Source organism: Anolis sagrei, chromosome X (genome assembly GCF_037176765.1).
Source record: "Anolis sagrei isolate rAnoSag1 chromosome X, rAnoSag1.mat, whole genome shotgun sequence".
NCBI classification, from domain to species: domain Eukaryota; kingdom Metazoa; phylum Chordata; class Lepidosauria; order Squamata; family Dactyloidae; genus Anolis; species Anolis sagrei.
In genome coordinates, this window is record NC_090034.1 from 101,763,434 (window position 1) to 101,789,842 (window position 26,409).

General features: G+C 40.7%; 2 protein-coding genes across 2 annotated transcripts in view; both read left to right on the forward strand.

Moving 5' to 3' along the window:
- LOC132780554 (gastric inhibitory polypeptide receptor) overlaps positions 1–20,512 on the forward strand; it is a 32,320-nt gene extending 11,808 nt beyond the window's left edge. Inside the window, exons 4-14 of the mRNA XM_067461011.1 lie at positions 100–207; positions 789–910; positions 1,149–1,252; positions 8,455–8,611; positions 9,626–9,785; positions 12,164–12,224; positions 13,680–13,749; positions 13,852–13,940; positions 14,414–14,552; positions 14,726–14,767; positions 19,186–20,512. Of these exons, the coding sequence (XP_067317112.1) occupies positions 100–207; positions 789–910; positions 1,149–1,252; positions 8,455–8,611; positions 9,626–9,785; positions 12,164–12,224; positions 13,680–13,749; positions 13,852–13,940; positions 14,414–14,552; positions 14,726–14,767; positions 19,186–19,491 (1,358 nt within the window). The 3' untranslated portion in view covers positions 19,492–20,512. The remainder of the gene's footprint in view (positions 1–99; positions 208–788; positions 911–1,148; positions 1,253–8,454; positions 8,612–9,625; positions 9,786–12,163; positions 12,225–13,679; positions 13,750–13,851; positions 13,941–14,413; positions 14,553–14,725; positions 14,768–19,185) is intronic.
- A 4,014-nt stretch (positions 20,513–24,526) lies between these two features.
- The window catches only part of LOC132782129 (F-box only protein 46), a 36,642-nt gene continuing 34,759 nt past the window's right edge, over positions 24,527–26,409 (forward strand). The window contains 1 exon segment of the mRNA XM_067461013.1: positions 24,527–24,587. The gene's annotated coding sequence lies outside the window, so the exon portion shown is untranslated.

Genomic DNA, 26,409 nt, shown 5'->3' on the forward strand with positions numbered 1-26,409 from the left:
ATGGCCATTGAAAACAACCCCCATCTCCTGTTCAAGCCGTCGGCTCCGCTGGACGTCAGTTTGCAAATAATCCCTTTGTTTCTTTTGATATGTTTCCAGGCCTGGTGTGCAACCGTACCTTCGACATGTATGCCTGCTGGGACGATGCCCTTCCCAACAGCACGGCCAAGGTTCCCTGTCCTTGGTATCTTCCTTGGTATCTGCAAGGTGAGTCTGGCTTGACAACCCATATTTTATTTATCGTGTCAGGGGCAACCAGACAATTATATTGCATTTTTAACAAACAAACAAACAAACAAAACACAACGTTTGCAAGCTTGGTAGTTGATTAGATGTCCTTTGACCAGTATTTGGCCACTTGGAGTGCCTCTGGTGTTGCCGCAAGTAGGTCCTCCATTGTGCATGTGGCAGGGCTGAGGTTGCATTGCAGAAGGTGGTCTGTGGTTTGCTCTTCTCCACACTCGCATGTCGTGGACTCCACTTTGTGGCCCCATTTCCTAAGGTTGGCTCTGCATCTCGTGGTGCCAGAGCGCAGTTCCAAGTCGCCCAGTGTTCTGTGTGCCCAGGGGGGAGTCTCTCATTTGGTATCAGCCATTTATTGAGGTTCTGGGTTTGAGCCTGCCACTTTTGGACTCTCACTTGCTGGGGTGTTCCAGCAAGTGTCTCTGTAGATCTTAGAAAACGATTTCTTGATTTAAGTCGTTGACATGCTGGCTGATACCCAAACAAGGGATGAGCTGGAGATGCCATTGCTTTGGTCCTTTCACTATTGGTTGCTTTCTTTGCAGTGCAAGATGGCTTCGTGTTCCAGAAATGTGGGGCAGACGGGCAATGGGTGCAAGACGAGACAGGCCATCCTTGGCGCGATCACTCCCAATGTGAGGACCTTCCCGAAGACCTTCCCTTCCAGGTACATGCATTGGGTTAAAGCAAGGTTGACAATTATGTAACCCTCCAAACGTTGCAGGATTACAACTCCCAGCATCCTTCAACATTGATTATGCCGGTTAGGGGATGCCAGGACTTGTAGAAGTGTAGGCAAAACATTGGTGAGTGTAAATTCTTAGTCTTGGGTCCCATCTCCAAGATATCTCATTAGGTGCTTATATGCAAAATACAGATACCATATAACACTGATTTTCTTCCAGAAGCGCTTGTGGATTCTAGAGCAGTTCCGGCTGATGTACACCATGGGCTACTCCGTTTCTCTGATGGCTTTGCTGGTGGCCCTGGCCCTGCTGTCCACCTTCAGGTACATAGAGAAGACCCAAATAAATAAAAATATTTGCCACGTCTGAGATTTCAACTGAGGCTGTACATTTAAATCAGGGCATTCCCAGAAGCAGAACTAATTCAAACAATATGTCCTAGACCTGACATGGGCAAACTTTGGCCCTCCAGGTGTTTTGGACTTCAACTCCCACAATTCCTAACATATATAGACTGATATATTTGAATGTTGTTAATTTGTTCTGGTTTTAATATTCAATTAAGAGTCTTGAGTCCCAATATGAGAGGAAAGGCCTTATCTAAATTAATAATAATAATAATAATAATAATAATAATGTGATTATGATTATGATTATGATTATGGTGATGATGATATAGCAATAGCTCTCCTGCTATTGAGTCCCAGTATAGGAGTAAAGGTCATATAGAAAAGAATAAAATGATGTGACAGTGTTGATGATGATGATATAGCATTAGCTCTCCTTCTATAGAATGAAAGGCCATATATAAGTGGTGATGATGATGATACAGCAATAGTTCTCCTGCCATTGAGTTCCAGTATAGGAAGACGGGGGCCGTGGTGGTTTCAGCGGGTTACACCGCTGAGCTGCTGAACTTGTTGACCGGAAAGTCGGCAGTTCGAATCTGCGTGATGTGGTGAGCTCCTGTTGATAGCCCCAGCTTCTGCCAACCTAGCAGTTCAAAAACATGCAAATATCAGTAGATAAATAGGTACCGTTCAGGCAGGAAGGTAATGGTGCTCCATGCAGTCATGCTGGCCACATGACCTAGGAGGTGACTATGGATAACGCTGGTTCTTCAGCTTTGAAATTGAGATGAGCACTAACTCCTAGAGTCGGACACGACTACACTTAATGTCAGGGGAAACCTTTATTTATTTATTTATTTACTATACTTGTATACCGCCTTTCTCAGCATTATCGGCGACTCAAGGCAGTTTACAAGTCAGTACACATAACAATAAAATACAAATTAAACATTAAAACAGTATAAAACCACAATAGAAGCAATAAAAACCAATATCATTATCATCAGCATCTCCTAGTTAAATAACGTTGTCCAAGTTCCATTGTCGAGTGATTCCATTTCCTATGTCAGTTACTTTGCATTTGTAAACACTTGTTCATATAACCATGTCTTCCCTTGTCTCCGAAATGTTAAGAGTGAGGGAGCCGATCTAATCTCCTTAGGGAGGGCGTTCCTTAGCCGAGGGGCCACCATAGAGAAGGCCCTGTCTCTCGTCCCCACCAAACATACTTGTGATGAGGGTGGGATCGAGAGCAGGGCCTCCCCGGACGATCTTAAAGTCCTAGATGGTTCATAAGGGGAGATGTGTTTGGACAGGTAAATTGGGCCAGAACCGTTTAGGGCTTTATTATTGCACTCCAGGTCCAGATGATGCCCTCTGACTTAAAACACGTCACACGAAGAGTGAAGAATCAAATCTTCTTTTATTAAAGTTTAGTAAATAGCCAGAAGAAATAAATGCTTTTAAGAAAATCAGCAGGTTCCAAAAAGTATTAGTCCATAAACAGTAGTAACCCAAAGCAATGTCCACACAAGAAATACAGGCAATACAAGATAGCATTAATCCAGACAGGAATCAAGCAGGATGCAAAGACAATTAAAAAGAAACAAAATCCCTTGAACAAGATTTCCATGGCACAAGAACTTAGTTTCCAAACGATGCCTGATCTGACAAGATTTTCTACAGGCAAACCTTAAATCCCCAAAACTGGTTTCGTTTTCCCCCAGTCTTTGACTTTAATTGACGAATTCTTTTGGATCTACGTAAACATTGGGCCTCTTGTCGATTCTGGCTAATCTCCAGCCGCTGACTTTGCTTATCTGACTCCTCATTAACTCTAGCAGGTGCCAGATTGTTTTCCAAACTAGAATCTGGAGAACTCACAGACGGAGGGAGTAAACCTTTCTCCCAAGGCCTGGCAGAAACATTCTCATGAGAATCTGCCCTTTGCACCGAAGCCTCTCTGTCAATGTCTGCATGAAACTCATTGCCCAAAGTGTCTCCATCTTGCACCTCAGAGTCAGTCCCAGCATCCCCCACATCAGAAACAACAGGGGACTGATTTCCCTCCTCATTACCCACATCAGACATAGAAACATCAGGAGACTGAAACACATTCACAGGTTCAAGCACAGGCTCAGGTTCAATCACAGGCGGAGTCCCAACATCTATAAGCTAAAGCCAGCACTTTGAATTGTACCCGGTAGCAAACTGGCAGCCAGTAAAGCTGGTGCAGAAGAGGCATTGTATGCTTCCTGAGTGCCGCTCCTGTTAACAATCTGGCTGCCGACCGTTGGACCATTTGAAACTTCTGGACAGTCTTCAAAGGCAATCCCATGTAGAGCGCATTGCAGTAGTCTATACGGGATGTAACCAGAGCGTGGACTATCTTTACTATAGGAAGAAAGGCTGTATAGAATAAAATAAGATAATAATGACAGTGATTGTGATAATATAACAAGAGTTCTCCTACTATGTATTGTCGCAAGCTTTCATGGCCGGAATCACTGGGTTGTTGTAGGTTTTTTCGGGCTATATGGCCATGGTCTAGAGGCATTCTCTCCTGACGTTTCGCCTGCATCTATGCCAAGCATCCTCACCTCACTATCTCTGAGGATGTTTGCCATAGATGCAGGCGAAACGTCAGGAGAGAATGCCTCTAGACCATGGCCATATAGCCCGAAAAAACCTACAACAACCCAGTTCTCTTACTGACAGCTAAAGAATTATCCTTTCGACACTGATTAATAGAATTTGCTGCTGTCCACCCAACACTAGTACTGATATGCCCATATTTTAACAGTATTGGAGAAGACATTTCGTTGTCGCAACAGATCTAATTTACAGCCATGTATTTTTTGTGCTGTCTTGACCACTTCTGCTTCTTGTTTGGCACATTGGATTTTAGTTCTCAGTCAACATACTGCCATCTAGTGCCATCTAGTGTTTAGTTTTGATGTGTTGTCGAAGGCTTTCATGGCCGGAATCGCTGGGTTGCTGTAAGTTTTTTGGACTGTATGGCCATGTTCCAGAAGTATTCTGTCCTGACGTTTCGCCTGCATCTATGGCAGGCATCCTCAGAGGTTGTGAGGTTTAGTCTTTAGTCTTAAAAAAGAAATCTGGGTTCCACATTTCCACCGATTCCATTTTCTATTTATTTATCGTGTCAGGGGCAAGCCAAACAATTGTATTGCATTTTTAACAAACAAACAAAACACAAAGTTTGCAAACTTGGTAGTTGATTAAATGTCCTTTGACCAGTATCTGGACACTTGGAGTGCCTCTGGCTGCAAGGAGGTCCTCCCTTGTGCATGTGGCAGGGCTCAGGTTGCATTGCAGCAGGTGGTCTGTGGTTTGTTCTTCTCCACACTCGCATGTCGTGGATTCCACTCTGTGGCCACATTTCTGAAGGTTGGCTCTGCATCTCGTGGTGCCAGAGCGCAGTCTGTTCAGCGCCTTCCAAGTCGCCCAGTCTTCTGTGTGCTCAGGGGGAAGTCTCTCATTTGGTTTCAGCCATTCTGGGTTTGAGCCTGCCACTTTTGGACTCTTGCTTGCTGGGGTGTTCCAGTGAGTCTCTGTAGATCTTAGAAAACTATTTCTTTATTTAAGTCATTGACATGCTGGCTGTACCTAAACAGGGAATGAGCTGGAGATATCACTGCCTTGGTCCTTTCACTATTGGCTGCTACTTCCTGGCAGATGTCGGGTGGTGCAATACCAGCTAAACAGTGTAATTTCTCCAGTGGTGTAGGGCGCAGACACCCCGTGATAATGCGGCATGTCTCATTAAGAGCCACATCCACTGTTTTAGCGTGGTGAGATGTGTTCCACACTGGGCATGCGTACTCAGCAGCAGAGTAGCACAGCGCAAGGGCAGATGTCTTCACTGTGTCTGGTTGTGATCCCCAGGTTGTGCCAGTCAGCTTTCGTATGATATTGTTTCTAGCGCCCACTTTTTGCTTGATATTCAGGCAGTGCTTCTTGTAGGTAAGAGCATGGTCCAGAGTGACTCCCAGGTATTTGGGTGCGCTGCAATGCTCCAGTGGGATTCCTCCCCAGGTAATCCTCAGAGCTCGGGATGCTGTTGTTGTTCATTCGTTCAGTCGTCTCCGACTCTTCGTGACCTCATGGACCAGCCTACGCCAGAGCTCCCTGTCGGCCGTTACCACCCCCAGCTCCTTCAAGGTCAGTCCAGTCACTTCAAGGATGCCATCCATCCATCTTGCCCTTGGTCGGCCCCTCTTCCTTTTGCCTTCCACTTTCCCCAGCATAATTGTCTTCTCTAGGCTTTCCTGTCTCCTCATGATGTGGCCAAAGTACTTCAACTTTGTCTCTAGTATCTTTCCCTCCAGTGAGCAGTCGGGCTTTATTTCCTGGAGGATGGACTGGTTGGATCTTCTCGCAGTCCAAGGCACTCTCAGCACTTTCCTCCAGCACCACAGCTCAAAAGCATCAATCTTCCTTCGCTCAGCCTTCCCTAAGGTCCAGCTCTCACATCCATAGGTGACTACAGGGAATACCATGGCTTTGACTAGGCGGATCTTTGTTGCCAGTCTGATGTCTCTACTCTTTACTATTTTATCGAGACTGGACATTGCTCTCCTCCCAAGAAGTAAACGTCTTCTGATTTCCTGGCTACAGTCTGCATCTGCAGTAATCTTTGCACCTAGAAATACAAAGTCTGTCACGGCCTCCACGGTTTCTCCCTCTATTTTCCAGTTGTCAATCATTCTTGTTGCCATAATCTTGGTTTTTTTGACGTTTAGCTGCAACCCGGCTTTTGCGCTTTCTTCTTTCACCTTGATTAGAAGGCTCCTCAGCTCCTCCTCGCTTTCGGCCATCAGAGTGGTGTCATCTGCATATCTGAGGTTGTTAATGTTTCTTCCAGCAATTTTCACCCCAGATTTGCATTCATCCAGCCCCGCACAACGCATGATGTGTTCTGCATACAAGTTAAAAAGGTTGGGTGAGAGGATGCAGCCTTGCCGTACGCCTTTCCCAATCTTGAACCAGTCTGTTGTTCCGTGGTCAGTTCTGACTGTAGCTACTTGGTCCTTGTACAGATTCCTCAGGAGAGAGACAAGGTGGCTTGGTATGCCCATCCCACCAAGAACTTGCCACAATTTATTATGATCCACACAGTCAAAGGCTTTAGTCAATGAAGCAGAAGTAGATGTTTTTCTGAAACTCCCTGCCTTTCTCCATTATCCAGCGGATATTGGCAATCTGGTCTCTCGTTCCTCTGCCTTTTCTAAACCCAGCCTGAACATCTGGCAACTCTCGCTCCATGTATTGCTGGAGTCTTCCTTGCAGGATCTTGAGCATTACCTTACTGGCATGAGAAATAAGGGCCACTGTACGGAAGTTTGAGCAGTCTTTCGCATTTCCCTTTTTTGGTATGGGGATATAAGTTGATTTTTTCCAGTCTGATGGCCATTCTTGTGTTTTCCATATTTGCTGGCAAATGGCATGCATCACCTTGACACCATCATCTTTTAAGATTTTAAACAGTTCAGCTGGGATCCCGTCGTCTCCTGCTGCCTTGTTGTTAGCAATGCTTCTTAAGGCCCATTCAACCTCACTCCTCAGGATGTCTGGTTCTAATTCATTCACCACACCGTCAAAGCTATCCTCGATATTGTTATCCTTCCTATACAGATCTTCTGTATAGTCTCGCCACCTTCTCTTGATCTCTTCAGCTTCTGTTAGGTCCCTGCCATCTTTGTTTCTTATCATACCAATTTTTGCCTGAAATTTACCTCCAATGTTTCTAATTTTCTGGAAGAGGTCTCTTGTCCTTCCTATTCTGTTGTCTTCTTCCACTTCCATGCATTGCTTATTTAAAAATAGTTCCTTATCTCTTCTGGCTAACCTCTGGAATTGCGCATTTAACTGGGCATATCTCCCCTTATTATCCCTGTTTCCTTTTGCTTTCCTCCTTTCTTGGGCTACTTCCAGTGTCTCAGCAGACAACCATTTTGCCTTCTTGGTTTTCTTTTTCTTTGGAACGTACTTTGTTGCCGCCTCCTGAACAATGTCGCGGACTTCTGTCCATAGTTCTTCTGGGACTCTGTTTACTAAATCTAGTCCTTCAAATCTGTTCTTCACTTCCACTGTATATTCGCTAGGAATGTTAGTGAGATCATATCTAACTGGTCTGTGTATTTTCCCTGATCTCTTTAGTTTTATTCTAAATTGGGCAATAAGAAGTTCGTGATCTGAGCTACAGTCAGCCCCAGGTCTTGTTTTCACCGACTGGATGGATGTCCGCCACCTTTGGCTGCAAAGGATGTAGTCAATCTGATTTCGGTGCTGACCATCTGGTGAGGTCCATGTATAAAGCCGTCTTTTAGGTTGTTGGAAGAGAGTGTTTGTAATACACAGCGAATTTTCCTGGCAGAATTCTATCAGCCTGCGTCCCGCTTCATTTTGTTCTCCCAGACCATGCTTGCCTGTGATCCCAGTTGTCATTTGACTTCCCACCTTGGCATTCCAGTCTCCTGTAATGAAAATAATGTCTCTTTTTGGTGTATTATCCAGTAGGTCCTGCAGATCCTCATAGAACTGATCTACTTCTGCTTCTTCAGCAGCTGTGGTTGGGGCGTATATTTGGATCACTGTGATGTTGAAAGGCTTTCCTTGCACTCGAATTGAGATCATTCTGTCATTTTTTGGGTTGTATCCAAGCACCGCTTTAGCAAATTTCTTATTAATTATGAAGGCTACTCCATTTCTTCGATGTTCCTCTTGTCCACAGTAGTAGATCTGGTGGTCATCTGATGTGAAGTGGCCCATTCCAGTCCATTTCAGTTCGCTGACCCCCAGAATGTCTATCTTTAGCTAGCCTATCTATCTAAAGATAGCTCGGGATGCTAGTCTGTTCTTAAGGTGAAAGGCACATGTCTGTGTTTTAGATGGATTAGGGATCAGCTGGTTTTCCCTGTAATAGGCAGTAAGGGCACCTAGAGCTTCCGAGAGCTTTTGTTCAACCATCTCAAAGCTCCCTGCTTGAGTGGTAATGGCACGATCATCACCATAGATGAAACTATTTGTCCCTTTTCTGATAGTACTCCAGTTAGAAAAGTCTGGGTTTTCTCTACAAATATCAAGAGAAACCCCAGACTGTGTTAACACAGGTTTTGCCATAGCTTGTCTTCTCAATTCTTCCTCCCCAGGAAACTTCGGTGCATCCGCAATTACATCCACATGAACCTTTTCCTTTCCTACGTGCTGCGCGCCATCTCCATCCTCGCCCGGGACGCACTTTTACGGCTCCGCTTTCCCGAAGACTTCCAGAAGGAAGGAGATTTCTCTACCTTTCCTATGGCACAGGTACCAGATCCACATTTGGTGGTGATATTGCATCCCAGTTTGAACCTAGTTGGAGAGCAGTCAGATGGCTCAGCCCTCTTGTTATGCTACAAGTCCCATCATCCCTGGCCTGCCTAATGAAGGAGTAAGGGTGCTGGGAAATGCGGTCTGGAAAGCAAGTTGATCAGTGAGGAGGAGAGCTGCTCATTTGGTTGTTGGTGGAAATCACACAGCTCTCAGATGGACTCCAACTCCCATAATCCTCTATCAAACCCCTGTCAGAGTATTGACGCTTGCCAGCGGAAGGATTGCTAGATCGGCAGACATTGTGTTCAGAAATCAGGACTCTGCAGACTTCCAGTTACAACAGAACACTAAGTTTACTAAGTACATCTACACACGTCTATTCACAGCAAGCTACAGACAGGAACTTCTAGGCAAAAACAACAGTCTCTGAACATCTGCTTATCTGACTTCTGACTGAGATCAGTTCCTCCCTTTTCTTCCCAGCCAGAAAACACGTTATCTCATTTCTGTCAAGGTTACAGTTTCACAGCCTCAGTATTTCTAATACACAATTGAACTGAATAGAATCCATCTTGAATTACATAGAAGCACATTGAAAAACACGCATATATAACTAAATAATCCTGACAACCCCCACCCATTTGGTCCAGTTCCATCCTGGGTGGGAATCATGCAGCTCTCTGGATGTGGATTCAGACTACAATTCTCACCATTCTCTATCAGCCCCACCCAAACAAATCCCATCCGTATTTTTTGTTATATAACGAAGGGTATGCATACTACGTTTGGTCCAGATCCATCAAGCCATGTAGCAGCCTTTGTGATTCAAACAAACATATATAACTACATACATATTTTCACTTATATATAGTTTGTAAAACAGTTTTTGCCCCCCTTGCAATGTCTCCTTTGTGGGGAGGTAATGCAACTCCTTAGCTTTCCACGTAATGACAGATAGAGTGCTGATTTCAAGATCTGTCCCCTCTTCTCTCCGTCTGCCATGTCTAGGCTGGAGCCAGCTGTCGCCTGGCACAGGTCCTCACCCAATACTGCGTCTGTGCAAACTACTACTGGCTCCTGGTGGAAGGACTCTATCTCCACAACTTGCTGGGACCCCTGGCCTTCTCTGAAGAGAGCTATTTCCTAGGCTATTTGCTACTTGGATGGGGTGAGTCTGGCGGCTGGTGCCATGTCCCAATGGGATAATGATTAATAATAATAATAATAAGGAAACAATAAACATTGACAAAATCACAATCTGTCAACTGCAAATTGTGATTTTGTCAATGTTTATTGTGCTGGTACATCTGTACCATGAGCTCCAACTTTTATTTTCTTTCTTTTAAATGTTTGCATGCATTCCAAAGTTTCAGGGATTCTGCAAAAAGGTGGCTTCCTTTAGTTTACAGTCATAGGGCAAGCCACCTGTCTATCATTGTTAAGTTTGGATCCACCCCTTCTCCCAGGGAGATGGGAAGGGAAGTTGTTGTTCATTCGTTCAGTCGTCTCCGACTCTTCATGACCTCATGGACCAGCCCACACCAGAGCTCCCTGTCGGCCGTCACCACCCCCAGCTCCTTCAAGGTCAGTCCAGTCACTTCAAGGATGCCATCCATCCATCTTGCCCTTGGTCGGCCCCTCTTCCTTTTACCTTCCACTTTCCCCAGCATCATTGTCTTCTCTAGGCTTTGCTGTCTCCTCATGATGTGGCCAAAGTACTTCAACTTTGTTTCTAGTATCCTTCCTTCCAGTGAGCAGTCAGGCTTTCTTTCCTGGAGGATGGACTGGTTGGATATTCTCGCAGTCCAAGGCACTCTCAGAACTTTCCTCCAACACCACAGCTCAAAAGCATCTATCTTCCTTCGCTCAGCCTTCCCTAAGGTCCAGCTCTCACATCTGTAGGTGACTACAGGGAAGACCATGGCTTTGACTTTGTATTTCTAGGCGCAAAGATGACTGCAGACGCAGACTGTGGCCAGGAAATCAGAAGACGCTTCCTTCTTGGGAGGAGAGCAATGTCCAATCTCGATAAAATAGTAAAGAGTAGAGACATCAGACTGGCAACAAAGATCCGAGAAGGGAAGAGGGGGCCATTTTTAGTTAGTCTTAGTGAGGAAAGCTAAGTTAGAGGACGTGGACAAGCTTCACCTGCAGAAAAGCTTCATTTCTCAAGACATTCAGGGGGAAAATTCCCAAAGCTCTGCAGCCTCTCAGCCTTACAGCATCTGAGGGAAACAGCCCTAAAGTCTTAAAGAAATTCCAGCGGGAAAACAGCTTTACAGACCCAAAGAACTCCAGCTGGAGAATCTACAAGCTTTGTCTGGTAGGTTTACTCAGTACCAAGACACAGCTTGGAATCGGTAGTAGATCCCACACCAACAAAGCTTAGATAACAGACAGCCTGGGAGAAGTTAAAAAAGGGTTTTCCTCTCAAAGTATAAGAACAATTAACGAAGACAGTTGCCTGTCCCTTGTGGACCAGTTGATTTAAAGCCTTGAAGCATTTGTTTGACTCATTGAAGATTTGAGAAATATCTGTTTAATTTGTTCAATAATAAAGGACTTTGTTAAACCTTTCAAGCCATCTAAAGACCATTTCTTCCGGAAAATCCTTGAGGGCCTCTTTCGTGGCGCCCTGGCTTCCCGCTGGGCACAAGGTGCACGTCCTATTTGAAAAGACAATTATTACAGGCCCAGTGTGCGACAGAACATTTATTGTAAAATAATAATAATAATAATAATAATAATAATAATAAACTTTCCAAGCCTGGTGTAGATTCCGAGAACCTTGCTTCACCAGTGTGGCAGCTTTTGAAATCCCCAAATCATCTTTATATTCAGCTCCATGCAGAGCTGAATATACCACATACGTACATGTATACACAATCTAAGAAAATAACAGTGAATTAGATGTGAGCGGTGTCACTTTTGCTTCCCAAAAGTACTGCAAAGAAGCAATCTATGCCATGGGGAAATGAAAAGGAAAGAGATGAAGCTTTGTTGTGCATCAGGCGTTAATTGCACCCATTATGTAGACTTAGAAATAGTTTTATAAAATCTACACAGACACTCGCTGGAACACCTCAGCAAGCAAGAGTCCAAAGGTGGCAGGCTCAAACAAAGAACCTCAATCAATGGCTGATACCAAATGAGAGACTCCCCCGGGCGACTTGGAAGGCGCTGAACAGACTGCGCTCTGGCACCACGAGATGCAGAGCTAACCTCAAGAAATGGGGCCACAAAGTGGAATCCACGACATGCGAGTGCGGAGAAAAGCAAACCACTGACCACCTGCTGCAATGCACCCTGAGCCCTGCCACATGCACAAGGGAGGACCTTCTTGCAGCAACACCAGAGGCACTCCAAGTGGCCAGCTACTGGTCAAAGGACATCTAATCAACTACCAAGCTTGCAAACTTTGTGTTTTGTTTGTTTGTTTGTTTAAAATGGCAATACAACTGTTTGGTTTGCTCCTGACATGATAAATAAATAAACGTAGACTTAACGTGAGGCCAGTGATTGATGTTAGTCTATCTTTCTGTGCAGGGTCTCCAGTCCTTTTCGTCCTGCCTTGGGTGATTGTGAGGTATCTCTACGAAAACCACGAGTAAGTCTGTATGATACAAAGCTGCGTATATTTTGAGATCTTCTGATGCCATGTCCGCACAGCCAGGAAGTTTGGATCTCATTTTTAGTAGCAAGATAGTGTTTACATGCATGGAACAGATGTCAGAATGCCTCGCCAAACTAGAGCTCCTATGTATTGTAGGACCTCACAACCTCTGAGGATGCTTGCCACAGATGCAGGCGAAACGTCAGGAGAGAATGCCTCTAGAACATGGCCATATAGCCCGAAAAACCTACAACAAGCCAGCTAAAACTCCTATGATTCCATAGCATTGAGCCACAGCAGTTAAAGTGATATCGAACTGCATTGAATCTGCAATGTAGATGACCCTAACAGATGTACTGTCAAAGGCTTTCATGGCCGGAATCACTGGGTTGTTGTAGGTTTTTTTTCGGGCTATATGGCCATGTTCTAGAGGCATTCTCTCCTGACGTTTCGCCTGCATCTATGGCAAGCATTCTCAGAGGTTGTGAGATCCTCTAGAAGCATTCTCTCCTGACGTTTCGCCCGCATCTATAGCAAGCATCTTCAGAAGTTGTGAGGTCCTCTGGAAGCATTCTCTCCTGACGTTTCACCTGCATCTATGGCAAGCATCCTCAGAGGTTGTGAGGTCCTCTAGAAGCATTCTCTCCTGACGTTTCGCCTGCATCTATGGCAAGCATCCTCAGAGGTTGTGAGGTCCTCTAGAAGCATTCTCTCCTGATGTTTCGCCTGCATCTATGGCAAGCATCCTCAGAGGTTGTGAGGTCCTCTAGAAGCATTCTCTCCTGACGTTTTGCCTGCATCTATGGCAAGCATCCTCAGAGGTTGTGAGGTCCTCTAGAAGCATTCTCTCCTGATGTTTCGCCTGCATCTATGGCAAGCATCTTCAGAGGTTGTGAGGTCCTCTAGAAGCATTCTCTCCTGATGTTTCACCTGCATCTATGGCAAGCATCCTCAGAGGTTGTGAGGTCCTCTAGAAGCATTCTCTCCTGACGTTTTGCCTGCATCTATGGCAAGCATCTTCAGAGGTTGTGAGGTCCTCTAGAAGCATTCTCTCCTGACGTTTCGCCTGCATCTATGGCAAGCATCCTCAGAGGTTGTGAGGTCCTCTAGAAGCATTCTCTCCTGACGTTTCGCCTGCATCTATGGCAAGCATCTTCTGAGGTTGTGAGGTCACAACCTCTGAGGATGCTTGCCATAGATACAGGCGAAACGTCAGGAGAGAATGCCTCTAGAACATGGCCATATAGCCCGAAAAAAACCTACAAAAACCCAGACCCTAACAGATTGTCAGAATGCCTCACCAAACTACAATTCCTGTGACTCCATAGCATTGAGCCACATCAGTTAAAGTGATATCGATCTGCAATGTAGACGACCCTAAGTTATGTCTCAAAGGTGACTTTGGTCACCTTTTCTCTCTGATATCTTTTCACTATACTCTTTTTTCAGATGCTGGGAGAGAAATGATAACATGGGCTACTGGTGGATCATTCGCTGTCCTATCCTACTAGCCATCTTTGTAAGTGGAGAAGCTGCCCTAAAGCAAATGAGGACATTGGTTCTTCTTGTCCCAAAACCAGTTTTTGACAAATTGGATTCTTTGTTTTTCCTCATTTCCCAGGTCAACTTCGTGATCTTCATCCGCGTTATCAAGATCTTGGTTTCCAAGCTCCAGGCACAACAGATGCGCTATGCGGATTACAAAATGCGGTATGGAACAAACTTTGGGTTGTGGGGTATTCTTATCAAGCATTGTAGTTTGGGAAGAGAAAGTAATATAATACCTCAGGAGAATTGGCCGTCTGCAAGGACGTTGCCCAGGTTCGAATCCAGGGAGAGCGTGGATGAGCTCCCTCTATCAGCTCCAGCTCCTCATGCGGGGACATGAAAGAAGCCTCCCACAAGGATGATAAAACATCAAAAACATCCAGGCATCCATCCAACTCTGATTCAACAGAACAAATTGCAGTCTCCCATATGTCACTGTATCACAACTCCCATCAGCTCTATTTTATGTCTAATGAGAAGGAATATAGGAGTTGTGGTCCAGCATCTGGAAGGAGCAACACATGATTCAACCTGCAGGCCTTGAGTATGAGACATGTGGGCTAACAACCTTGAAACCTGACTAGGTGATGGTGATTACACCTTTTGATGTTCTTCCTCCTCTTCCCCATCTTTAGGCTGGCCAAGTCAACGCTGACCCTCATCCCCTTGTTGGGCATCCATGAAGTGGTGTTTGCTCTGGTCACCGAGGAGCAGGCTCAAGGCACCTTGCGATACGTCAAATTCTTCTTTGAGCTCTTTCTCAACTCCCTCCAGGTATGGGGCACATCTTGAATGCTTCCCCACATATAGGAGCCATTGGTCTATCTAACTCAGAGTTTGTTTGACTGACAGATATGTTTCATATAGTTATGCTGGTTGGAAGCCAGTACAAGCTTGAAGCGTAGATCCATTAAATCTTATCATTCTTTCTTTTCAAACACCTGCAGGGCCTTCTGGTGAGCATACTCTACTGCTTTGTCAATAAAGAGGTGAGTGGCTAAATTCCTTAAAGCACAGGGTTGTCGGGTTGCAGTTCCCATTATCCCTAGCCTTCATAGCAGGTAATCAAAAGTGATGAGAGTTTTCATTCAGTAAGATCTGGGGATCCAAATCATTTTCATTCAGTAAGATCTGGGAAAATAATAATAATAATAATAATAATAATAATAATAATAATAATAATCTTTATTTATAAACCGCCACCATATCCCCAAAGGGGACTCGGGGCGGCTAACATGGGGGCGAGCCCAAAAATAATACACCATAATTAGACACAAAACAACCAAAAAATTACATCTCGAAGAAATACATAAAATAACAAAATAAACTAAACTAAACAGTGCAGAATCTATATGAACATGTTGACACGAAATTTGGAGACAATACACCTAACAGTCCAACGAGTGTCCATCACCCCTAAACACACACAACCCCAGCGGAATAGACTTAGAAAACCCCAAAATAATTAATATATACAGATACACATACACTCATATACATATACACATGCATACATTCATACACACACGTATATATATATATATGTGCAAAAATACACACACAACCCCAGCGGAATAGACTTAGAAAACCCCCAAAATACATAATATATACAGATACACATACACTCATATACATATACACATGCATACATTCATACACACACGTATATATATATATGTGCAAAAATACACACACAACCCCAGCGGAATAGACTTAGAAAACCCCAAAATAATTAATATATACAGATACACATACACTCATATACATATACACATGCATACATTCATACACACACGTATATATATATATATGTGCAAAAATACACACACAACCCCAGCGGAATAGATTTAGAAAACCCCAAAATAATTAATATATACAGATACACATACACTCATATACATATACACATGCATACATTCATACACACACGTATATATATATATGTGCAAAAATACACACACAACCCCAGCGGAATAGACTTAGAAAACCCCAAAATAATTAATATATACAGATACACATACACTCATATACATATACACATGCATACATTCATACACACACGTATATATATATATGTGCAAAAATACACACACAACCCCAGTGGAATAGACTTAGAAAACCCCCAAAATACATAATATATACAGATACACATACACTCATATACATATACACATGCATACATTCATACACACACGTATATATATATATATATATATGTGTGTGTGTGTGTGTGTGTGTGCAAAAATACACACAAATATACACATACATATACATACACACATACATATACACATGCACACACAAATATACATATACACACATATACGTATACACATGCACACATACATATATACATATACACATGCTGTCAAGACACCTGCGCAGCCCTCTTCTCCCTTCTATCGGTAGTAGTAACATTACTATCACGCTGAACTACAATACATGCACACACATATACACAATATGCATTTACACATATAAACACACAAATACACAAATATATATATACACACACACACATATATATACACACACATATATACACCGACGGGGAGTCGGGGGCCCCCGGTGGCGCAGTGGGTTAAAGCACTGAGCTGCTGAGCTTGTTGATCGAAAGGTCGCAGGTTCGATTCTGGGGAGCGGCGTGAGCTTCCGCTGTCAGCCCTAGCTTCTGCCAACCTAGCAGTTCGAAAACATGCAAATGTGAGTAGATCAATAGGTACCGCTCTGGCAGGAAGGTAAGGGCGCTCCATGCAGTCATGTCGGCCACATGACCTTGGAGGTGTCTACGGACAACGCTGGCTCTTCGGCTTAGAAATGGAGATGAGCACCAACCCCCAGAGTCAGACATGACTGGACTTAATGTCAGGGGACTACCTTTACCTTTACTATATACACCGACACACACACACACATATATATACACAAACACACATATACACAAATATACACACACACATAAACACATATATACACTCACAAAACACATGTAAACAGACAGGGCCGCAGGAACACGTGGCAGGGGATGGCTAGTAACATAATAAAAGAATACTCGGCACTATGGAAAATAATTATAGTTGGTCCTCTGTCTCTGTGGATTATCTATCCACGGATTCAGTGGCCCTTTGAAGGCAACCATAAAGGTGATTTAGCCTTTGATGGAAATGAGTTTCCTTCAGGCCATTTCTGACTAAGGGCAACCCTAAGACGAACCAATCATGGGCTTTTCATTGATTATCCAGAGGTGGTTTGGCACTGCCTTCCTCTGAGGCTGAGAGAGTGTGACTTGCCCAAGGTGAGTAGGTTTCCATGGCTACTCATGTATTGGAACCCTGGTCTCCAGAGTCATAGTCAGAGGCGGCCCTAGATAGTTTTCAACAGTAAGCAAACAGTATTTTGACACCCCCTCACCCCCAACCAATAACTGATATATATTTTCTGTTTGTCATGGGAGTTCTGTGTGCCATATTTGGTTCAATTCCATCATTTTTTAGCCAGCTCTCCTGCAAATCTGTCGAATAAGTATATTTGATCTTTTTTGTCCAAATTTGTTCCCATTCTTCGTATTGTATCTGTCTACCAATATTCCTTGCCCACTTAATCATACAGTCTTTTATTACTTCTGAAGAAAAAAATTTACAATAATTTATAATAAATTATTAGTGTGGGCTACGGAAACAGAAGTAATAAAAGGTTCTTTTCTCTACTAAAGGAGGGAGGAGAGATTCCAAAATGGAGATCTTAACCCCAGGAAAAAGGGCGGACTCCTAACCCACAGAGATACGCTCTAAACCAGTGTTTCTCAACCTTCCTAATGCCGCGACCCCTTAATACATTTCCTCATGTTGTGATGACCCCCATCACATTATTTTTGCTACTACTTCATAACTGTCATGTTGTTACTGTTATGAATCATAATGTAAATATTTGATATGCAGGATGTATTCACTGGACCAAATTTGGCACAAATACTTGATACAGCCAAATTCGAATACTGGTGGGATTGGGAGAGGGAGTTAATTTTGTCATTTGGGAGTTGTAATTTCTGGGATTGATAGTTAACCTACAATCAAAGAGCATTCTGAACTTCACCAATGGTGGAATTGAACCAAACTTGGCACACAGAACTCCCATGACCAACAGAAAATGCTGGAAGGGTTTGGTGGGCATTGACCTTGAGTTTTGGAATTGTAGTTCACCCACATCCAGAAAGCATTATGGATTCTAACAATAATGGATCTGGACCAAACTTGGCACGAATACTCAATATGCCCAATATGCCCAAATGGTGGGGTTAGGGGAAAATAGACCTTGACATTTGGGAGTTGTAGTTGCTGGGATTTATAGTTCACTTACAATCAAAGAGCATTCTGAATTTCCCCAATGATGGAATTGAACCAAACCTGGCACACAGAACTCCCACGGCCGACAGAAAATGCTGGAAGGGTTTGGTGGGCATTGACCTTGAGTTTTAGAATTGTAGTTCACCCACATCCAGAAAGCATTATGGATTCTAACAATAATGGATCTGGACCAAACTTGGCACGAATACTCAATATGCCCAAATGTGACCACTGGTGGGGTTAGGGGAAAATAGACCTTGACATTTGGGAGTTGTAGTTTCTGGGATTTATAGTTCACTTACAATCAAAGAGCATTCTGAATTTCCCCAATGATGGAATTGAAGCAAACTTGGCACACAGAACTCCCATGACCAACAGAAAATGCTGGAAGGGTTTGGTGGGCATTGACCTTGAGTTTTGGAATTGTAGTTCACCCACATCCAGAAAGCATTGTGAACTCAAACAATAATGGATCTGGACCAAACTTGGCACAAATACTCAATATGCCCAATATGCCCAAGTGGTGGGGTTAGGGGAAAATACACCTTGACTTTTGGGAGTTGTAGTTGCTGAGATGTATAGTTCACCTACAATCAAAGAGCATTCTGAACCTCACCAATGATGGAATTGGGCCAAACATCCCACACAGTACCCCATGAACAACAGAAAATACTATGTTTTCTGATGGTCTTTGGTGACCCCTCTGACGCCCCCTCACGACCCCTCCCCCCCAGGGGTCCCGACCCCCAGGTTGAGAAACACTGCTCTAAACCAATAAGTGCAGAGGGCCTGCAGGCTGGCTTTCCAGACTCTGATACTGTTTAACTTCCAGGGTGTTGCTGGGTCTATAGCAACCCTGGGGAAATGCAAAGGAATGCTATCCCATGCAGCTAAAAGGCAATGTAAAGCATGCTCCTGGAAGACGGAACACAGGGGGTTGGACTAGATGTCCTCTGGAGTCTCTTCTAACTCTATGATTCTATGTAAAAAAAATCCCCAAATGGAAAAAGTTTTAAAAGCCCTGTACTTTCTCTCTCTCTCTCCTTTTCTTCATCTTTGCTCAGGTCCAATCTGAAATCCAGCGGAAGTGGCAGCGGTGCCAATTGGGAGCCGGGCTGCTCGAGAAGCCAGGGCACAGCCTCAGCCGATGGGCTTCCTGGCGCAGCCGAAGCAGCCACGGCAAAAAGGCCGGCTTTCTGCAACCCTGCCGTCACCCGGGACCACCAAATCTCCCAAAGGGCTTCGAGGCGAACCTTGCTGCTATCAAACCATACTGCTACATCCCAGTTAAGTCCGAGGAAAAAGCAGAAAACGTACTCGGTCCGAAAGAGACTCTTCCCTGCACCGTCAGCCCGGAAAATGCATGCTGATCATTATTATTATTATTTTGCTAGAACTTCATATCCTCCAACATTTCACAGATGTGTGGCAGAGCAACACCAGAGGACAAACGATATTAAGGAGGATGGACACACAAATCTAGGAGAGGCTGCAGCACTTTGCTTTTGCCTGAGCTGACTGGGAAGGTCCAACATTGCATTACTTGCAATTTATTTATTTTTTTGCAATTTGAACTCCATTGGCAGGAATTGAACTAAACTGAAGGACAAGTGGAGAAAAGGGACATTTCAAAAGCAGCTGGAAAAAATTTCATTGGGGCTGCCCTGCCGGATCAGAACAATGGACCGAAAACCCAACCGGCTTTTTTTAATTTTCGTGTCAGGAGTGACTTGAGAAACTGCAAGTCGTTTCTGATGTGAGAGAATGGGCCGTCTGCAAGGACATTGCTCAGGGAATGCCTGGATGTTTTTGATGTTTTATCATCCTTGTGGGAGGCTTCTCTCATATCTCCGCATGGGGAGCTGGAGCTGACAGAGAAAGCTCATCCGCGTTCTCCCCGGATTCGAACCTGTGACCTGTTGGCTGCAAGAAAATAACATGGTTTTGAACTTTTGGGGTGAAGGGCCTCACCATGTCTAGATAAAGACACTTTGTCTTCACTTTGGAGGCCACTGAAGCTTCAAATCTGGGCTACAAACTTGCAAGATATATATATATAGGGCCTGATAATGGATTAAAATGTGAAATAACTGGGTTTTTTTCTTCCCAAAACACGGCTCAAATAAAAAAAAATGGAAGTTTCTTGGATCTTTCACAGTTTTGACTAATAGCACTATGATCCCAATTTAACTGGGATCTGTAGTTTGAATCCTGGGATATGTAGTTTGTTGGGGTTGTAATGCTCTCTGGTTGCAAAGTCCACATTTGTATTGTCGAAGGCTTTTATGGCTGGAATCACTGGGTTGTTGTAGGTTTTTCGGGCTATATGGCCATGTTCTAGAAGCATTCTCTCCTGACGTTTCGCCTGCATCTATGGCAAGCATCCTCAGAGGTCCCCTACAAGCATTCTCTCCTGACGTTTCGCCTGCATCTATGGCAAGCATCCTCAGAGGTTGTGAGGTCCTCTAGAAGCATTCTCTACTGACATTTCGCCTGCACCTATGGCAAGCATCCTCAGAGGTTGTGAGGTCCTCTAGAAGCATTCTCTCCTGACGTTCCACCTGCATCTATGGCAAGCATCCTCAGAGGTTGTGAGGTCCTCTAGAAGCATTCTCTCCTGACATTTCGCCTGCATCTATGGCAAGCATCCTCAGAGGTTGTGAGGTCCTCTAGAAGCATTCTCTCCTGACATTTCACCTGCATCTATGGCAAGCATCCTCAGAGGTTGTGAGGTCCTCTAGAAGCATTCTCTCCTGACCTTTCGCCTGCATCTGTGGCAAGCATCCTCAGAGGTTGTGAGGTCCTCTAGAAGCATTCTCTCCTGACGTTTCGCCTGCATCTATGGCAAGCATCCTCAGAGGTTGTGAGGTCCTCTAGAAGCATTCTCTCCTGACGTTTCGCCTGCATCTATGGCAAGCATCCTCAGAGGTTGTGATGTCACAACCTCTGAGGATCCTTGCCATAGATGAAGGCGAAACGTCAGGAGAGAATGCTTCTAGGACATGACCATATAGCCCGAAAAACCTACAACAACCCAAAGTCTACATAGCTTTCCATAACTCCAACAAAAGCTTTGGAGATCAAGGTTTGAATCCCCACTTGGCCAAGGAAACCTATTTATTGGGTGACCTTGGGTAAGTCACACACTCTCAGCCTCAGATGAACCAATTAAAAATACTCTGCGAAAGGTTTGCCATATAAGGTCACCATAGGTTGGACACGCTTTGAAGACACTCGAGAGCAGACTCCAAATCCCAGGTTCCCGCATTATATGGTGAGTGTAGTTGGGGCCTAAAAGGTATCTCATTGAACATTAAATATCCCTTATCTGAAGTTCCAAAATTACCGAAAATACCCCAAAATTGTCCACATGGGTTCCTGAAATCCTGATAACTTTGTTTTCTTGTGGTTCAATTAATACAACCTTTGTTTCATACACAAAATGATTCAAAATATTGTGTCTCGAATGACTTTTCAGTGTCTAGAATGATGTCCCAGCTATACATCTTCTGTTCCCAAGCATTTTCAATAAGAGATACTTGATTTGCATCTTGTGTCCGACTCTTTTTTTCTACTCTCTGTGTGTATATATGGGAGATATAAGGTTGTTTAGGGTTTAAAATATGTAAAATGACCTAAAATATGCCTGTCCCTATGCCTCCCAAAATGCTTCAAAATAACCTTAAAAAGAAATTATGTGAAAGGTAACCATTACAGGTATGATATGCGACTTGTTACATCTGGCAAATAAGTCTTCGTACGCATCTACACTGCCAAATTAATACAGTTTGATACCACTTTAACTGCCATACTTAAATTCTATGGATTCATGAGGCTTGCAGTTTTTTGGGGGGAGGCACCACAACTCCCAGGATCCCATAGCAATGAGCCATTTTTATTTGTTTGTTTGTTTATTTATATCCCGCTTTATCTCTCCGTTCAGAGACTCAAAAGCGTCTCACAATTCAAAACATGACAACTTAAAATATACAAACATTTAAAAATATTATAGCATTATATATTATCAGTATTATTATCTTTAATATATTAGTATTATTATATTGCAATATTATTGTATGTTATTATATTGTATTATTTTGTATTACATAGTATTAATATTATGTGCATATATAATATATTATTAGCCTAGCACAATATTATTATTATATATTATTATATTGCATTATTAGTATTATTTTATATTATATAATATTAATATTATGTGCATATATATTATTAGCCTAGCACAATATTAGTATTATATATTATTATATTGTACTATTAATATTATTTTGTATTACATAATATATACATATATAATATAATAGCATAGTACAATATTAGTAATATATTATTGTACTGTATTTATTATTTATTTATTATTGCACTATATTATTAGTATTATTTTGTATTACATAATATTAATATTATATACATATATAATATATTATTTGCATAGCACAATATTAGTATTATATATTCTTATAATTTATTATTAGTATTATTTTGTATTACATAATATTAATATTATATGCATATATAAAATAATATCAGCATAGCACAATATTAGTATTATATATTATTATATTGTGTTAATAGTGTTATTTTGTATTACATAAGATTAATATTACATGCATATATAATATATTATTAGCAAAGGACAATATTAGTGCTATTGTGTTATTTTATATTACATAATATTAATTTTATATACATATATATTATTAGCATAGCACAATCTTAGTATTATATATTATTATATTGTATTATTATGTGTTATTTTGTATTACATAAGATTAACATTATATGTGTATATATTATTCGCATAGCACAATTTTAGTATTATATATTATTATATTGTATTATTAGTGTTTTTATGTATTACATAATATTAATATTATATGCATATATATTATTAGCATAGCACAATCTCAGTATTATATATTATTGTATTGTATTATTACTGTTATTTTGTATTACATAATATTAATATTGTATGCCTATATATTATTAGCATAGCACAATTTTAGTATTATATATTATTGTATTGTATTATTACTGTTATTTTGTATTACATAATATTAATATTATATGCATATATATTATTAGCATAGCACAATTTTAGTATTATATATTATTATATTGTGCTATTATTGTTATTTTGTATTACATAATATTAATATTATAAACATATATATTATTAGCATAGCACAATTTTAGTATTATATATTATTATATTGTATTATTACTGTTATTTTGTATTACATACTATTATATTGAATTATTAGTGCTATTTTTATATTATTATATTATTTTTAATTTTTTATATTATTATATTATCTGCTATTTTTATATTATTTTATATTATTATATTATATGCGTATATATTATTAGCATAGCACAATATTAGTATTATATATTATTATACTGTATTATTAGTATTATTTTGTATTACATAATATTAATGTTATATACATATATATTATTAGCATAGCACAATCTTTGTATTATATGTTATTATATTGTATTATTACTGTTATTTTGTATTACATACTATTATGTTGAATTATTAGTGTTATTTTTATATTATTATATTATTTTTATATTTTTATATTATTTTATATTATTATATTAAATGCATATATATTATTAGTATAGCACTATCTTATCATATTGTACTATAATAAAAACATTATTAGCAATATTACATGTAATATAGAATATACATTTATATTATGCTATATATTATTCTATTGTACTATCTTATTACACCATAATATATATAATAGACTGCCAGTATATACAGTTATATTATGATATATATTAGTATATTATTATACCATAATATATAATATATTATGATATAAATTATTATATTGTACTGTCTTATACCATAATATATATAATACACTGCCAGTATATTATATTATTAGTATTATATAATATATTGTTTGCCATGGCAGCTAAAGCGGTACCAAACTGCATTAATTCCGCAGTGTAGATGCACCCAAAGGCTATCTTGGTTGAACTAGAACTCCCTGAAAGGCAATCCCATCTTAACCCCCAAACTATAGCTTCCTGGATTCCTTTGAATGAGAGTTAAAGCGGGATCAAAGTGCAATAAGTGTGCAATGTGGCTGCTGACTTTAATGCAGTTTTGACACCACTTTAGCTCAATGATATGAGTTCAAACTGCATTCATTCGACAGAACAGAGCAATGTTTTCCAAACTCTGGCCTTCCAGGGTTTTTTGGACTCAATTTCCCAGAATCCTTACTCATTGGTCAAGGCTGCAGAGGCTTCTGGGAGTTGAAGTCCTGAGAGAGAAGGAGGGAGGGAACCAGCTGGGTGGATGGTGCGCGGTGGGTGTGCGCATGCGCGCTGGCTATACCCGGAAGTCCAAGGAGTTGCTTGGGCAGGAAGGCAGGGAAGCAGTGCTTTCCTCATCAGTCCAGGTGAGGGGCAGGTAAGAGAGGGGAGGGGGCCTTTGGGGGGCACAATTAGCCCACCTGATTGAGAGGGGGAGGGCTTGAGGTGGTAATGGGAAGGGTTTGAGGCTTTTATTGGTATGTATTTATTTATATATGTATTTATTTATGTTTATTTATTTATATATTTATTTATGTGCTATTCTAATAATATAATATATTGTATATACACATAATATTTATAATATTGTAATGTAATCTAATATAATACTACTACTAATAAGATATTACAATTAAGTATTTTATATTACTAACAATATTACAATATATTTATTTGTGTGCTGTACTAATAATATAATATATTGTATATACATCTAATATTTATGATATTATAATGTAATATAATACTACTAATAATAAGATATTACAATTAAGTATTTTATATTACTAATAATATTACAATATAATGGTATAGTATGATTATAATTAGGTATTTTATATTACTAATAATATTACAATATAATGGTATAGTACAATATTTTTATTTATGTGCTGTGCTAATAATATAATATAATATATTGTATATACATATAATATTTATAATATTATAATGTAATCTAATATAATATTACTATATAATGGTACAGTACAATATATTTAGGTGCTGTGCAAATAATATAATATATTGTATATACATATAATATTTATAATATTGTAATGTAATATAATATAATACTACTAATAATAAGATATTATAATTATTTTGTATTACTAATAATATTACAATATAATGGTATAGTACAATATATTTATGTGCTGTGCTAATAATGTATTATAATATATTGTATATACATATAATATTTATAATATTATAATCTAATATAATATAATACTACTAATAATAATAAGATATTATAATTAAGTATTTTATATTACTAATAATATTACAATATAATGGTATAGTGCAATATATTTATTTATGTGCTGTACTAATATAATATATTGTATATACATATAATATTTATAATATTATAATGTAATATGATATAATACTAAAAATAATATGATATTATAATTAATTATTTTATATTACTAATAATATTACAATATAATGGTATAGTACAATATGGTAGTATAGAATACTGATATTGTACTATGCTAATAATATAATATACTAGCTGTCCCCTGCCACGTGTTGCTGTGGCCCACATGGGGGTTCTGTGTGGGAGGTTTGGCCCAATTCTATCATTGGTGAGGTTCAGAATGCTCTGTGATTGTAGGTGAACTATAAATCCCAGCAACCACAACTCCCAAATGTCAAGATTCTATTTTCCCCAAACTCCACCAGTGTTCACATTTGGGCATATTGGGTATTTGTGTAGAGTTTGGTCCAGATCCTTCATTGTTTGAGTCCACAATGATTTCTGGATGTAGATGAACTACAACTCCAAAACCAAAGGACACTGCTCAACAAACCCTTCCAGTATTTTATGTTGGTCGTGGGAGAACTGTGTGCCGAGTTTGGTTCCATTCCATCATTGGTGGCGTTCTGAATGCTCTTGGGTTGTAGGTGAACTATAAATCCCAGCAACTACAACTCCCAAATGACAAAATCAATTCTTTTCATTTCACTGTGCCAGGGACAGAGGAAAGGACAAAAGGGGGTGGGGGAGAATCCACCTTCTATCAGGTACTTTTTCTGGCAGGGACTTTGTCCTTTTGCCTTAGTCACCATTGGTTCCAGGTCTGCATTGGCCGCCATAAATGAGAATTATGGCTATATTGCAGAGGGAGGGGAAGCTGGTGCAATGGAAAGAAAAGCAGCCATCTGTTTGCACAAAGGGCTTGTGCAAATAAGGT